Here is a 14,482-nt window from a genome sequence, read left to right on the forward strand (position 1 = left end):
TTTAAATGTTTGCAACTCTCGACAATTTTTAATCCAGACCCAAGGCAAAATGGCTCTTTGGATTTTAAAGGAGACACTATGGTTTAGATGAAACAATCTATTGGCACAAGCTTTTAGTTACATATAACAAAAGTGGCACGTAGAAAGAGAGAAGAAAGACAGCCACAATAGATCTCCTTTCATGGGACACAAAAAACCTGTAGACAAAAAAGGGGCTCTGATCAGATGAAACCAAATTTTAAGATTTGACACTTGATCCAAAACAATATGTGTAGTGGAAGGAAGTAGTAAAAGTGATGATTGTGCCTTTCAGACATTTGGGAAAGCTTTGATGATTGTGTCATCATTTAATAAGCATCAATTATGGCACTTTTTTAAATGAAAAAAATGACATTTCAAGCATTTTAAGGCAGCTTCTAAAAAAAAAAATACCTCTTTGTTTGACCTCATGAAGAGTGAACCAGCGTGATTCTTCAACCACAACTTCTAGATACCTGAAAAAGCCAGCATGTGGATATTCAGTAGGTATAGCATTTGTTAATGTCAATGTCAATTTTATTTCTATAGCACATTTAAAGCTACAGTGTGTAACTTTTAGCGACATCTAGCGGTCAGACTGCAGACTGCAGCAACATGAACATCTAACCCCCAACAGTACGGCGAGCGTTACTGGACAAAATGTCTTCCACGACGTCCACATCACCTACCTTCTCAAGTGATGAGTTTTGTTTACATAGATAATTTTACAGATAGTATTTCATTAGTCCGTGTAGGGTATTGATTTCATGTAGACTTAAGATAATAAATATACCCATTATTATATCTACATCGTTGTGACGTTTTGGCGATCTCGCAATCGCTAGTTTGTTGGCTCTGCGCTGCTGTAGCGCAAAGATGTCTGCCTCCATGGCTGCAAGACCCGCTCCTATGTAATTATAAATAACGAATTCTAAGGCAACGCAAATATTAAGGTTAAGAGGCTGAGCTCGTAGATGATGATAAATAACATAGTTATGTATAATATATTACATTTCTGACTGTATATCCCTGAAATTATTACACACTGTAGCTTTAAAAACAGCTATATCTGCCGAAAGTGCTGTACAACAAACATTATAAAGTACAACAAATGATTAAAACAATATTTACAATTATACAAACATAAAGAATAATTATAATACAAATATAAAAATACATGAGACATGCTCAGCTTGTGTTGAAGGCCAGTGCAAAAAAGCAAGCAATAACGATTTAAAAACATGGATAGACTGGGCCATTTTAACATTCAACTAAACGATGCCCCATAGTTTTGGAGCCGTTATGGCAAAAGCCTGGTCTCCTCTGGTTTACAGCTGTTATTATGGAATGCCCAGAGTTTTTGAATGGAGGATCTTAATGATCAACCTGGATCATAGATCGACAAAGGCTCTGAGAGGTAGAGTGGAGCAAACCCAATGAGACATTTAAAAACCATCAATAGTATTTTAAAACCAAAAGATGACTGGAAGCTAATGTAGCGAAGCCAACACAGGAGTTATGTGCTTGTCCTTCCTCTTACCTGTGATCAAACACGCTGCTGCATTTTGAATTAACTGCATGCAACGGATCGACATTTAGAGAAGGGACAGATTTTGTGTCCTACACTTGTTTTGGTATGAAATGTTCACATCAGATATACGACAAAAGCAAATGGCCTTTCAAAAGACACTGACCAAAGTTGGAAAGAGTGTCATCATTCCCAGTTAAAGAATTACCGGTAAAGGCAACTTAACAAATGGAAGCAATTGATTCAAAAGAAACATAAAGAGACAGATGATGGTTTTGAAATGTCTTCATGGACAGAAGCTTAAATATTGGAGATGTGTGAAAAAGGCTTGATGAAAGTATAATTCAAGTGTTTGACTTAAATTATTTAAATTTTAATCACTGGGGCATACATTCATGTGGATGCTTCACTCAAGGAGGAGCTGGTGTGCCTCATACATGGTGCAATAAACAGTCAAAAAGCAGTGAAGAAATATTGAGGAACATCTCAAAACGTTTGCCAGGAAGAGGATTTCTATGAAGCCTGATTCTGTCATGATCTTGGCACTGTTGACAGGCTTAATTACTCATTTCATTCTCCTGTCCAATTGTGCAGTTTCTCATTACCTCTCATCTGCTCCACCTGTTCCTGCCTCTATTTAAGCTGCTTGCATCTAGTCAAGATTATTTTTGTTCTCTCTTGCTCATGGTGAGAGTGTTTTTAGCTTACCTGAGTGTTTCTAATTACCTGATGCTGCACTGTTCTGCCTCTCAAACACTGAGCCTGCCTGTTCCTGTTCTGATCTGTTTGCCTGACCTGGCTTAGGATTCCTGGATCTCTGAGCCTGCCTGTTCCTATGCTCATCGGTTTTCCTGACCTGGCTTAGGATTCCTGGATCTCCGAGCCTGCCTATTCCTGTTCTCATCCGTTTCCCTGAACTGGCTTCGGACCCCTGCTTGTTCTCCAGGGCTGCTGGGACACTTTGAGCGGCACCTGTCCCATCTTGTTCCCAATCTTGGTAGTCTAAACCAGATTAGTGACTCACATGTTCTTATTATCCTCTGTCATGTTATCTTGGTCACTGACCTGTGTTTCCTCTTTCCAGGATTTCCTGCCTCAGATGCCCTCACCGCAGCAACTGCAGCTCTGTTCCACCAGTTTTTTAATAAACGCTCTTTGATTAATCCCACTGTCTGTCTTGCCTGAAAACTGGGTCCTCCGTTCTGAGTCGTGACAGATTTAATGCCCAACAATGTGGAAAAAAGGGCTGTTTCCTTTCATGCGGTGCATGAAAATGTCTAATTGCAAATGCAAATTTCAAAGCAACCAATAATGCTGTAAACCCAGTGTCAGACATGTTCACAATGCAGTCAACTCTGCAACTTAAGTCACCTATTTACAAGCCACCCGCTGCTTCGATGTCAGTCATGCTCAAAGCACTTGTCCTGAGGAACTAGTTACACACAGACTTACAGACATAGAAGCAAAAAATGGCTCATGGTTGAATGCTTTTCAGGCTGTCCAGAAGGCCCCCAATGATGAAACCCCTATTAGTTCAGATCTGGAGTCAAATCAACACACCATGAGATGTGTTCTGCAGATTTATTCTTAAACTCCCCTCTTCGTAAAGTATGTGCAAACCAGGCCCCGGATTTGGCAGCAGTTAATGTGCAGGCATGTGTATGTCCCGTGCAGTCATGTCAACAGAGCAATCATTCATGTGGAGGACAGTATACACTTGGAAGGCTTAGCTCTGCCGGCATGTGATGATGGACAAGCCTTTCAGGGAATAAGTGAGCAATGGAGGGGCTAAACAAAAAAAGCAAAGAAATCATTTTTTCAATGTATTTTGCTGATAAGAAAGCAAAGAAAGCTGAAGAGTTACAAAAAAGGAAGATAAGCTTGGCTGAATTTCTGCTTTGTTGGGCAAAGAACCATGGTTCTCCACCTGAATGGGAATAAACGTCCCCATTTGCCCACACTCATATGCTTCCCCCATCTTCCCAACCCCCTTTCTGGTGGCTTAAAGGACAGGTACCGGAAACACTTATTCATTAACAACCTTGAGCTTGTTAGTCTGAGTGAAGCACTCTTCAGAATGTAAAGGGGGGAGATGGGGAGAGAGCTGAAGAGTGCCTGGATGTGTGTGCAGATGTGTTTGTAAGGAAACAAGAGGTAAAAAGGGTCAAAGGGTGAGGCAGGGCCGATAGGAGGGGGGCGGCATGTTAGCTTGGTGACCTGGGGTCCTCTAACAGATGAGGGGAGTGTTGGTGAAAGAGATCTTAACAACATTACAGCTCAGTGAACCATGTCTCTTAGAAACAAGCTATGGGTGGGCACATACATTTTCAGGACATCCGGTGCTTTTAGAAGAATATTAAGTATCTTTCTAAAGAAGCAATAATGCATGAAGCTTTTCAAATTCAGTCAAATGTTTTTGTTAAAAGCGCAAACTTGATTAAATTGAATCTATGAATGATTTAATCTCAGTATAAATGTAGATGTTATGTGAATTAATTAGGGGTTTGTTAGAAAACTTTAATAAACAAACAGAACAGAGGCCATGGATGAAGCATTGAGGATATTTAATAATTATTTTAAAATTCTGAGCTTTGAAACTTCACACACTACTGTTCAACACATTACACAGTCACAAACCCTTCAAGACAAGACCAACCTAAACTTAAGAGTCAGGCAAGGAGAGCAATACTCAGAGAAGCAACCAAGAGGCCCGTTGTAACAGGAGAGATCTAGAGCTGTTGTGCACTCCTTAGATCTGGTCTTTAGGAGAGAAAAGATGAAAAAATCTTTGCATAAAGAAAACTGGAAGTAGTCAACCTACAGTAGTCTTAGACAAGACCCAGAAAACTTGTGGAGGAAGGGGCTCAAAAAAGTTCAGCTAAAACTCTGTAACTGGTCTCCACAGAAACACTTTTTGTGCATATTACCTTGAACACACAATTCTGGATGGCAAAATACGGTGGTGGCATAATCCTGCTGTGGGAATGGGACATGGAGGCCAGTCAGAGTTAATGGGATACAGCTAAATATATGGCAATCTCTGAAAAATGCGCTTGCAGGTTTCCAAAAACTTCAAGGTTTACCTTTTAGGTGGACAATGACACTTAACATACTGCCAGAGCTACAGGGAATTGCTTAGATCATGAGCCCAATGAGTGGGCTGCCCTCTGTCATCTCTGCTGTTTGAATTTGATGTTGTCCAGTTGGCCTCATCAAACCAGGACTTTTGGGGATGGGATGAGGATCATCACCTCCAAATCCGAGGCCATGTTTCTCCACCGGACAAAGGTGGACTCCTCTCTTCAGGTCAGTGGAGAGTCCTTGTCTTAAGTGGAGGAGTTCAAGTATCTCGGGGTCTTGCTCACAAGTGAGGGACAGATGGAGTGTGAGATAAATAGTTGGATTGGTGCGGCATAGACAGTGATGCGGTCACTGTATCGGACTGTCATGGTGAAGAGGTAGCTGAGATGGGGGGCAAAGCTCTCGATTTACTGATTGATCTACATTGCCAACCTCACCTATGGTCATGAGATTTGGGTAATGAATGAAAGGACAAGATTGCAAATACAAGTGGTCGAAATTAGTTTCCTTCGTAGGGTAGCTGGGTGCCCCATTCGAGATCGGGTGAGGAGCTTAGTTACCCAGGAGAAGCTTGGGATAGATTCATTGCTACAGTACAACACGTCGAAAGGAGCCAGCTGAGGTAGCTCAGGCATCTGCTCCGGATGCCTGCTGATCGCCTCCCTCAGGAGGTGTTCCAGGCATGTCCTATTGGGAGGAGGCCTTGTGGAAGGCCCAAGACACGCTGGAGGGACATTTCACAATCACAATCATTTTCACAAAAATGCACCAGTTTGAGTTATTGTATTACATAATACCCCAAAAAATACATTGAAGTCTGTGGTTTTACATACAACAAAATACTCAAGACTCTTCAGGTATTGGAATAAGGCAGTTACCGGTAATCAACTTTTCTCCTCCGTATTATTCACAGCCATCTGTATTTGTATCTTGCTGCATGACCAACTCTGTATTTGACTTCCACCTTTGCTCCTGGCTCTCATGAAACCACAGCATAAAAAAGTCCAGTCTTGTTAGACAAGTTCAATACATGATCCAAAACATCCCAGCGCTGAGGTCTGCAAACACATGTGGCCGTTTCAAAGACAGCAGACAGGCTTTAAAAGATAATTGCCTGTCTACTACCTTGTTCTTAATGAAAGCAATGTTTTACAAACTAATGCACATTTGTGTCTTAATCATGATGCTTGCTTATAATTCAGCTTCTCAAAATCACTTTTTTGCCACCCAAGCAGCTGACAAAGCCCTCCTTGCTGCTCCATCGGTGCAGTGAGCTCAGGACCACATGCCCTTTTTCATTACTCTGAACAGGCCAGCTGTATTGTAACTACAACCAATTTCCTTGCAGTCTATAAAGCTGTCAATCAAAATCATACGGGAATAGGGAGTGGAGGAGGGAGCTGCAGGGGCGGAGCTGGGTGGGCTGTAGGCCAGGAGACCAGATGTCAAGTTAGAGGATAGAGATAGGAAAAGGGGGTCAATAAACCAGAGCATTCTTTTTAAATTTCCATTTATTAAAGTTATGAACAAAAAAGACAAATAAGTTATATTTTCATTTGTTAGAATTCTATCAGTGTTTGAACATTAATGTTTATAGAGCTAGTACAAAATTCCTCCTTTCATGGCTAGCTTCTGATAAACCCATAGCCGTCTCTCTCCAAGAATGGGAACATAATACTGAAGGGGAGGCGGCCATGTTGTCTCACACAACAGTCAGCAATGAAAGTGTGCACCTTAAGGCTTTTTTTCTTTTTTTTGTCGTCCTTTCTTAGGGTATAACATTACATATAAACTCTTTAGAAATATACTTCTGTCAAATACCTTGACAACTACTATGTACACTACAAAAATAAATTTTCATATAAATAAATTATATGGCATACATTTATCTTTGTAACTGAAAACAGCATAAATCCACGCCAACCATAACCCCAGAAAATGGCAGTCTGAAAAAGTCTGATTTTTTTTTCCTTTTAAAATCCTCTAAGAGCTATGATGAGATCTGTTGTGTACAAAACAAAACAATGTTATATACTCTTTCTTCCTATTTAACATTAGTAAGCACTTTATACAGATCAACTCCATTTATGTAAAAAACATTACTGTAATAGTGTTTTTTTTTTCAATAAACATGAAAATCCCTGCATTTTGTTATCCACTGGCATTTTAACATTAAAAACGACAGATTTTTATATTACAAAAATATAAATATTGAAATTGAACACAACAAAGTACAAACAGAGAAATGAATAAAATAGTTGCCAGCTATGATTCTCTCCACTGCTGCCAATGTGACAAATGGGAGAAAAAAATAAAAATAAAACACACAAACAAAACCAAAAACAGCGAAAGAAAGTAACCTATTTCAGGCAAGCAGCTGACGTACAGTGGCTCTCGAAATTGTTATCAACCCTGTTGAAATGTTTGTTCTTTTGTGACGTAAGAGATGTGTGTGTGTGTGTGTGTAGTGTACATGCACACACACACATTACATTTAAGCAATCCAAGGATTTTTTTTTTCCTCATCTGCCTCCTATAGCTAAAGCTGGTTTGCAGAGAGGTTACAAAGTATAGAAATATTTCCAAAGTCTCAAAGCAAAATTCAGGAGAAGTGTATTAAAAAAAAAAAATCCACAGCCTAAAAAAAAAAGAGTAGCCTGTCTGGCTAAATTCTGGTGGTGGAGGCATCATGTTCCTGGGTTAGATTTTTGAGGGGTTTTCTTTGTTGTTTTTTTTTGTAAACCAAGGTAGATAACCTTCCAAATTCTAAAGAGGCCAATTTTGGCCCTCAACCTGCTAGAAAGATGAGGATTGAATCGAATCTATTTCTTTTTTTCATCCGACCACATATTTAAATTTTTTGAAATGAAATTAAGTGTATTTGAATTGGCTTGCCAGAGATCAGAATGACAAAAAAAAAAAAAAATCTCCGGGATTATCAGAAAGGAGAAAAATACTTGTGTGATGTGATATGTGCTACATGCACAACAATGGCTAGGTAAAGATAGGCGGATGCGAAAAAGTTCCTGCCAAAGAGTACTGGATAATAAAAAAATAGTTAGCATAGTTTTAACCAGGAAGGGTATTGCACTGTGCTTTTTAACCTACATGCATATTAGTTTGTTGTTAAGCTTAAATGTTTAGAATGTATGCCACATTATGAGGACATTTTCAAAGGATATGTTGTGCGGAAATCTATTTTTCTAGATATGAAAAAACAGTCATTTTAACAGGGTGTGTAGAGCTTTTAGAACCACCATAGCTTGAATAGGAAGAAAAAAGACCTGCAAGTTTTTGAAAGTGTAAGAAAATATTGTTGTAGATGGAGACCAAAGGTTACAGGTAGGCCTGCTGGAACTGACACCTGCAGGCATAAACTGGTCATAGCTGGTGAAGAGAGGGGCCGGTGGGGTACACAAAACTGACCCAACATGTCCCCTCCCCACCAACCCACCCATAAGGTTCAGGCTTGTGCAATTTAGCAGCTGAAAGGAGATGTCCAATTAGTGCCATGGGCTTATGCGGTGGATTTTTAAGAGCTGAGGTCAGTGGGGACAGCTGTGGCCAAACTAGGACCAGTTGTCTTTTTTTTTTACTGTCAGTAAAAAATCTAATTAAATTAAAAAAAGGGGGAGGGGCTCAGATGTAGGCAGAGGCATGGTGTGATGACAAAAACTAATAGCACAACACACATAAAGCAAGATATGAGGCCTTATTGGTCATAGCCTTTTGCAGGCTGCATGGTCTAGCTTATTGGATGGCCAGAAAGAGCTACTGTACTTCAAGCGAGATATATTCCTGTGAATGAAACAGTCAAGTGCCATTTTGAATCGGGTCATACAGTATACGGTCTGATCTTTAGCTTATCCACAACACCAAGCCGCTTTATAAGGTGCAGAGGTAGCACCGTTCTTTTTTTTTCCTGTCGTTTTTTTTTTTGACCCTGTTCCAGAACCAGTAACAGTAAGGTCCCCGTAAAAGGTAAAAGTTAATTTCTGAGGTGGGTTCTGAGACTGCTCAGAACCTGTTTGAGCCTGCCAGGGTTTTTCAAAATCATAAAAACCTCTTACAGTAAAATACAACCAGCCTAACAGACAGTGATACAAAGCTGAGTGCAGAAACAGGTTTCAAGGCTGTAAATAAAAATAAAACAAAGACAAAAAAAAAAACAACAAAAAAATAAAACTTCAGATGTCTTCATACCAAATGATTTTAAATAGCACGCATAGCGTGTTGCGTTAAAACAGTAATTCTTTCATATCTACCACAGGTTTGTGATAAAATTATTTTTTTTTTATAGTTTTACAAGCGTACCTTTATACAATGTTTAAAAACACAAAGACAGATGTATCATAGCTTTGTCGGATGATTCTAACAGTTTCCCTCATGTTTTAAATGAGCATAAATGTTAGTTTGAATCTGAGGATGTATCTGGTAAAATGGAGCCGTTTGACATGACACAACCCAACACTCATACGCGCACACATTCATATAACTAGACAGATCACTTGCTCTGTTTGAAGAGAGATTTGCATAGTGTTAAAATGTACATCAGTATTAAAATAAAAATAAAATCTGAGCAGCAACTGTGAATGCTGACAGGTATGTTTGTCCTACATTGAGCTTCCTATTGGCACAGATCCACAGATAAGTGAACAGTAATCAGAGCACACACACACACTTACAAAATGTACAAAAACAGCTCCAGTCTATAAACAAGCAGGAGTTTTATAGCTCCTGAAAATTATACTTACTATTTGTTTATATGTACATATGTATACATCTTTTAAATATAGATAGAAATATCTAAAACAATAGTCCACTGTGTTACAGTAACATTGAGCACCATTATGGCCACACTGGCAAGCTTTCACGCTACACGGGGTCAGAGGTGGGGCTGTGCCAAGCTGGGTCAGCTGCTTAGTAAGACAGGGGAGTCCATCTTTGGCCAAAGTGCTTAACTTCTCTGGATCTGAGAAAAAAACATTAACAATATACTGTAAGATTATGAAGGTGAATTGTTAGAATTGGAAATGCACAGAGAAGGTGACCCAAATCGGGTTATTTTACGATATACCTCCCAACTAGGGATAAACTGCTCAAACACAGAAAATCTGAGTTTTTGTTCAAACAGTGAAAGACTCCAAGTCAAAGATTTAATGTAACAACATGCATTTTCAGATTTTGTCACTTTAATCTTAACTTGGAGAGTTTTGAAGCCTGCACAAACAAGGTGCAATGTATTTAGGTCTTTTAGTATTTTTAGGCATTCTACCACAGTGATGCGTGTCAACTTTCTGACTTTTAAACTGCCATTTTTTTTTTGTCTGGTACTTTTTTGCTTTTATTCATTTATTATTATTGCTGTTTTGTAGATTGTTTTGGTATTTACTAGTTTTAAAAATAAAATACACTTAATAACCTTTCCAGAATTAGCATTCAGGTAAGGGATCTATGAACAGATAACTACCTTGTTTCCAATTAAAGTAACATTAAGTGATACGCTGATCATCATAGCATTTCCCTAGGTTAAAAAAACAAAAAAATTTTTTTTTTTTTTTACAGAAGTTAAAATTTTAGCTGTTATTAGTGTTTACCATAATAATCATAGGAGGCATTACAAAAAGTTGCAACATCTGGGTGCATTCTCCAGAAACGTCAACATTTTTTACTTAAATTGGATTGGCTTGGTTTTGATTGACTTTTTCACAATGTTGCCCATGAAATACTTTCATTTGATAACATAATATATTTTTTGGTTCTTACATTATTGCTTTGAGTTTTCCTTCAGCAACACTTCTACACTAAAGGTTGTGGAAACAACCCCTTAGTAGTATTGAGGCATGGTGTGTTGACTAAATGGATTCCTACTGATTCCATTTAATTGTCAATTTCTGTATGCATTTCCAGTATTACTATGTTATGCTGCACCTGAAATTAAATTAGTTGTAAATATGAAACCAATAAGCCAATGGGCCTTCAGAAGGAGCCCGAGTCTCACCTCAGCTAGCTCGTCTACCACAGTTCCTCTCAGCTGCCTCTAATTCCAAGTCCTGGAGCTCCACGGCCTCCACCTTGGCCTCTCTAGTCCCTGTGTGGGAGTACAGAGGCACATGGGGGTCTTGGAAAGCTGGCTCTGGCTCCTTTGGACCTGATGGGCAGTAACTGTCTGTTGCAGTGTACTCTGGGAAGGAGGAAACTGGACCTTGGGCAGAGAATGGGGCAGGGTGAACGGCTACAGTGACTGATGCTGATGCCGTCACCGTGGTGATGGGCTGACAAAAAGTAGCGTTGTTGACGTGTTGGTGCGGGAGATGGTGATGATGTTGTTGGTGATGATGAGGCTGCGAGTTGTGGTAAGAGTAGCTACTGTGGCCAGCTGAGTGTTCTCTGTAGCTGCGAGAGCCATGATGGCCCCCAGCCTCAGTAGCAGTTTCAAAAGCGTCCATGCGCGGGTGGGCCGGGGGCGAGGCCTGCCAGTGCTGCTGGCCCCTTGGGTCCCTGCTGCAGTTTCGCTGAGTAATGCCATGTTGGAGCCCAGAATCACAACCCTGAGAGGGAACAAACTGTAATAAAAAAACAATTAGATACTCATTTCAAAAATCAAACAGATCCAGAGAAAAGCTGTAGCTATTCCTTACTGAAGGCATATTATAGGCAGGGGGGTCAGGCTGCTGTCTGGGTGAAGGCCGTTGTCCTGACCCCGTTCTCCTCTCCTCCTCTGTCCGGGCCACTCTACCCCTGCTGGTCCAGTGGTCATAGTGCTGCTCCTCTCTTTGAGTTTGTCCACTGTGCGTGCAGCGGTTGTAGTTCTGCACCTCTTGGCTTATTCCAGACACTGTGGCATTAGAGCTGTACTCTGAATCTGATGAGTCTGTGGCAGCACCAGAGTTTGTGGCTGGTCCAGAAGTCTGGTGAGGACGGACCGAGAAATGGACCACTCGAGGAGGGGCCTCTGGGCAGGGGGTAGGTAACCGACTACTGCCATCAGCTGGTGAAACCTACCCAAAGAGAGGATGGAAAGGAATGGAGCAATCAGTTTCTGGACAGCATTTAGTCAATTTCTATTACTAAAACCACAGTTGTCCTGAACAATAAAGAATTAAGTATAATAAGGTTTTAGTTGATTTTTAAAAGTACCTTGTTTAAAAAAGGTCTCCAATTTACATATATATGTCCCACAATGCATCATATCATTAGTGATAATAGACTTTTTCTGGTGAAGGGAAATCATAAACTGTCATTTTGAGCCTAAGATAAGGAGGAGAGTTCTTAACACTAAATAAACCAAATTAACTGACAGCACTAAGTTACATTAGACAAAGAAGCCCTTGACACTTGAGAATACAGGGGGCGAGGCTAGCCATTTAGACACCAATGATGCTAAAATTGTAATGGAAACACTGGTATGGTAAAGGAACGACTGAACTTAAGAGGACTAAACTAACTTGTTTTGGTAAGACTGTCAGGATGGTAGGACTGACACAAAGTCCCTAAGTTGACAAATGAGCAGAGACTCTTATGGATAAAACTAATATATGTTTCATTTCTACCTTTAATATCAGTTATGACCTTCAGCGCCACCTAAACATAACATTGTTTACAACTTGCCGAAAAGTGTTGTTATTCCAAATGTTACAAGTTACTTTTACTGGGACTTAAAGGCTTAGGCCAACTCAGGAATATTGGTCCTGTTAAATAATCTCTTTGTAAATCATTAAACTTCATGACTTGTTCATCCAAAGAGCATGTCTCTACTCCGTTAGAATCCAGAGGTTGAGTGCTTTAACACCACTGCTGGTAACTTTCTTCACTGTACCCTGAGATGTAAGGCTTGACTGTAGCATTCATTAAAGAGCTCCCCTGAGAGATTTAGCTACATCGTGTTGCTGTAAATCTCGATCTCATGATGTTATGCCATGGTGTCATCAATGCATAACATAATGCATTGATGACACCACTAACAGATTATATGGGGGTATCCGGGAACAATGGCTTTACATGACTGGTGGCCTCTATCATGGTACCACATTTGGTTGCCTTTATTTAAAAAAAATATTAGGATTTTAAATATCTGTCACTAGGGAATTAATTGGAACAAATTAAGCTAATGACTTTGATGGGTAACTAAATAATTTTGGAAATAGAGTGTATTTTTTTTTTAACAAAAAAAAAAAAAGCTGACTGAAAATGCCTTAATCGCAAGTTCTCATGAAACTATAGTTTTTGATCCAGTTTTTGAAGCTAGATGTCTTCCTCCTTTAAAGGAATACAGACATCATTTGGTTGAAATTCTGATAGAGGCTTAAATTTAGTACATCATACCTCTGGATAAGGTCCAAAGTATGAAAGTAATACTGGTAGAAGGACCAATCCATTCAGTACTCCAAGAACTGTCAGGATGGCTAACACTGCAAAAAAATACCTGCAATACAAAACAAAAAAGGGTCAAAAAAGGCAAATTTAAATATTAACCTTTCTCTAATGTAAAGAAAAACAAAAAACAAAACATTTAATTTGCTGCCTAAAATATTTTTTATAAATACAATAAGACAAACATTAATCAAAGTGCATAACGCTGCCAAAAAAGTATCAGAATAGGTTTGCTCCAAGAAACAGAGACTAATAATGTAGGGGAACAAAGAAAAAACGTGCAAAGTCCTCAGGTGTTTACACGTAAGAGAGATAAACGCAGGTTCAATCACCACACATGCCCAAAATATTACTTTCACAAAGACACCAGCCACTCCCCAAACAAAACACCAATGTACAAACCCCCCACAGATAGCTGAGGCATGCACCGCAAAAAAAGAAAGGTACCTTGTGTGAGTCTAAGTCCTGCCAAAGAGGGTTAATCTTAAAAAGCCATAGAGAAAAAAGAAAGGGGTAGCATAATTAGCTAGAACTGGTTAATTCAAAAGCACAGGAATAAAGGGGGGGAAAGGAAGGAGTGGGGGTTTATTGGGGTGAGGGCAATCTCTCTTGGGTGTGTGGCATATAAGCAAACATGGGAAAAACAAAGCAGTGAGGAATGCGAACGGAGGGGGTAAAGGAGGTTGAAGAGGGAGGACACTGGGGTATAAAATGGGGTGGGGGCACAAAAGGACAGGGGCCTCTCTTTCCTCTCTGGTTTTAAAATAAGAGAGAGTGGCAAACAAATGAAGTGAAGGGTATAGAATTTAAACAATTTAGTCTAGGATGAAGAGAAGGGAACCCTGAGAGCACCACCCTTCCTGGCCTCTCCCTCTCTTTTTATTTTTCACTCCATCTTCTTCACTCTCCTTCTTCCAGCTAAGCTCCTGTGAAATTCCCGGCCATTTCACAATCCCCTCAGTCCAATTAAATCCTTATGTATCAGGTAAGACCCCACACCATCTGCTCTAAACCTTGCCCTTGCTCAAAACAAGCCTCCTACATCAGAAAGAGCTCTCTTTTTTGCTAGCAACGTCAAAGGAGGCTTACAAAAAACCCAATAACCACTAACCCATCTGTGCAATTTGGTCTTTTGAGTAAGGCCAGGTTACATTGGTTCCATTATGTTTTGTGTTCTATGCAGATTATACTGTTTTACTATATTTGTACCAGTAATCATTAGGAATTTAGAGTGAGATAAGTCCTGCCTGTATTTACAATATAGGTTATATTCTGAATATATGTCAAGGAACAAAGAAAGGTGTTTGGCATTAAAAATACTTTCCATAATTATCAAGTAATCAAGTTTCTGTTGGCCTGCATTGGAACTGGGTAAAATGTGTGTAGTTTAGACATTCTTTTTGTCAACTTTTTCGCTCGCTCTAAAATAAGGAGGAGGGTACAATTCTCAATTTTTAACCACTTTACTGCACAGCCTCAAAA

The 14,482-nt window shown here is 39.6% G+C and overlaps 1 protein-coding gene across 2 annotated transcripts in view; it reads right to left on the reverse strand.

The window, feature by feature from the left end:
- Window positions 1–7,148: 7,148 nt before the first annotated feature.
- The window catches only part of ptch1 (patched 1), an 81,949-nt gene continuing 74,615 nt past the window's right edge, over window positions 7,149–14,482 (reverse strand). The window contains exons 21-24 of one of the 2 annotated variants that reach the window (XM_038281486.1): window positions 12,953–13,052; window positions 11,269–11,628; window positions 10,629–11,193; window positions 7,149–9,599 (exon numbers count right to left, since the gene is read on the reverse strand). In XM_038281486.1, coding sequence (XP_038137414.1) covers window positions 10,630–11,193; window positions 11,269–11,628; window positions 12,953–13,052 — 1,024 coding nt within the window. In that variant the 3' untranslated portion in view covers window positions 7,149–9,599; window position 10,629. Of the gene's footprint in view, window positions 9,600–10,628; window positions 11,194–11,268; window positions 11,629–12,952; window positions 13,053–13,447; window positions 13,484–14,482 lie in introns of those variants that run through there. The other variant, XM_038281487.1, reaches the window with a different exon arrangement.

This window comes from Cyprinodon tularosa, unplaced genomic scaffold, assembly GCF_016077235.1.
Source record: "Cyprinodon tularosa strain WSP-4 unplaced genomic scaffold, ASM1607723v1 ctg171, whole genome shotgun sequence".
NCBI lineage: Eukaryota > Metazoa > Chordata > Actinopteri > Cyprinodontiformes > Cyprinodontidae > Cyprinodon > Cyprinodon tularosa.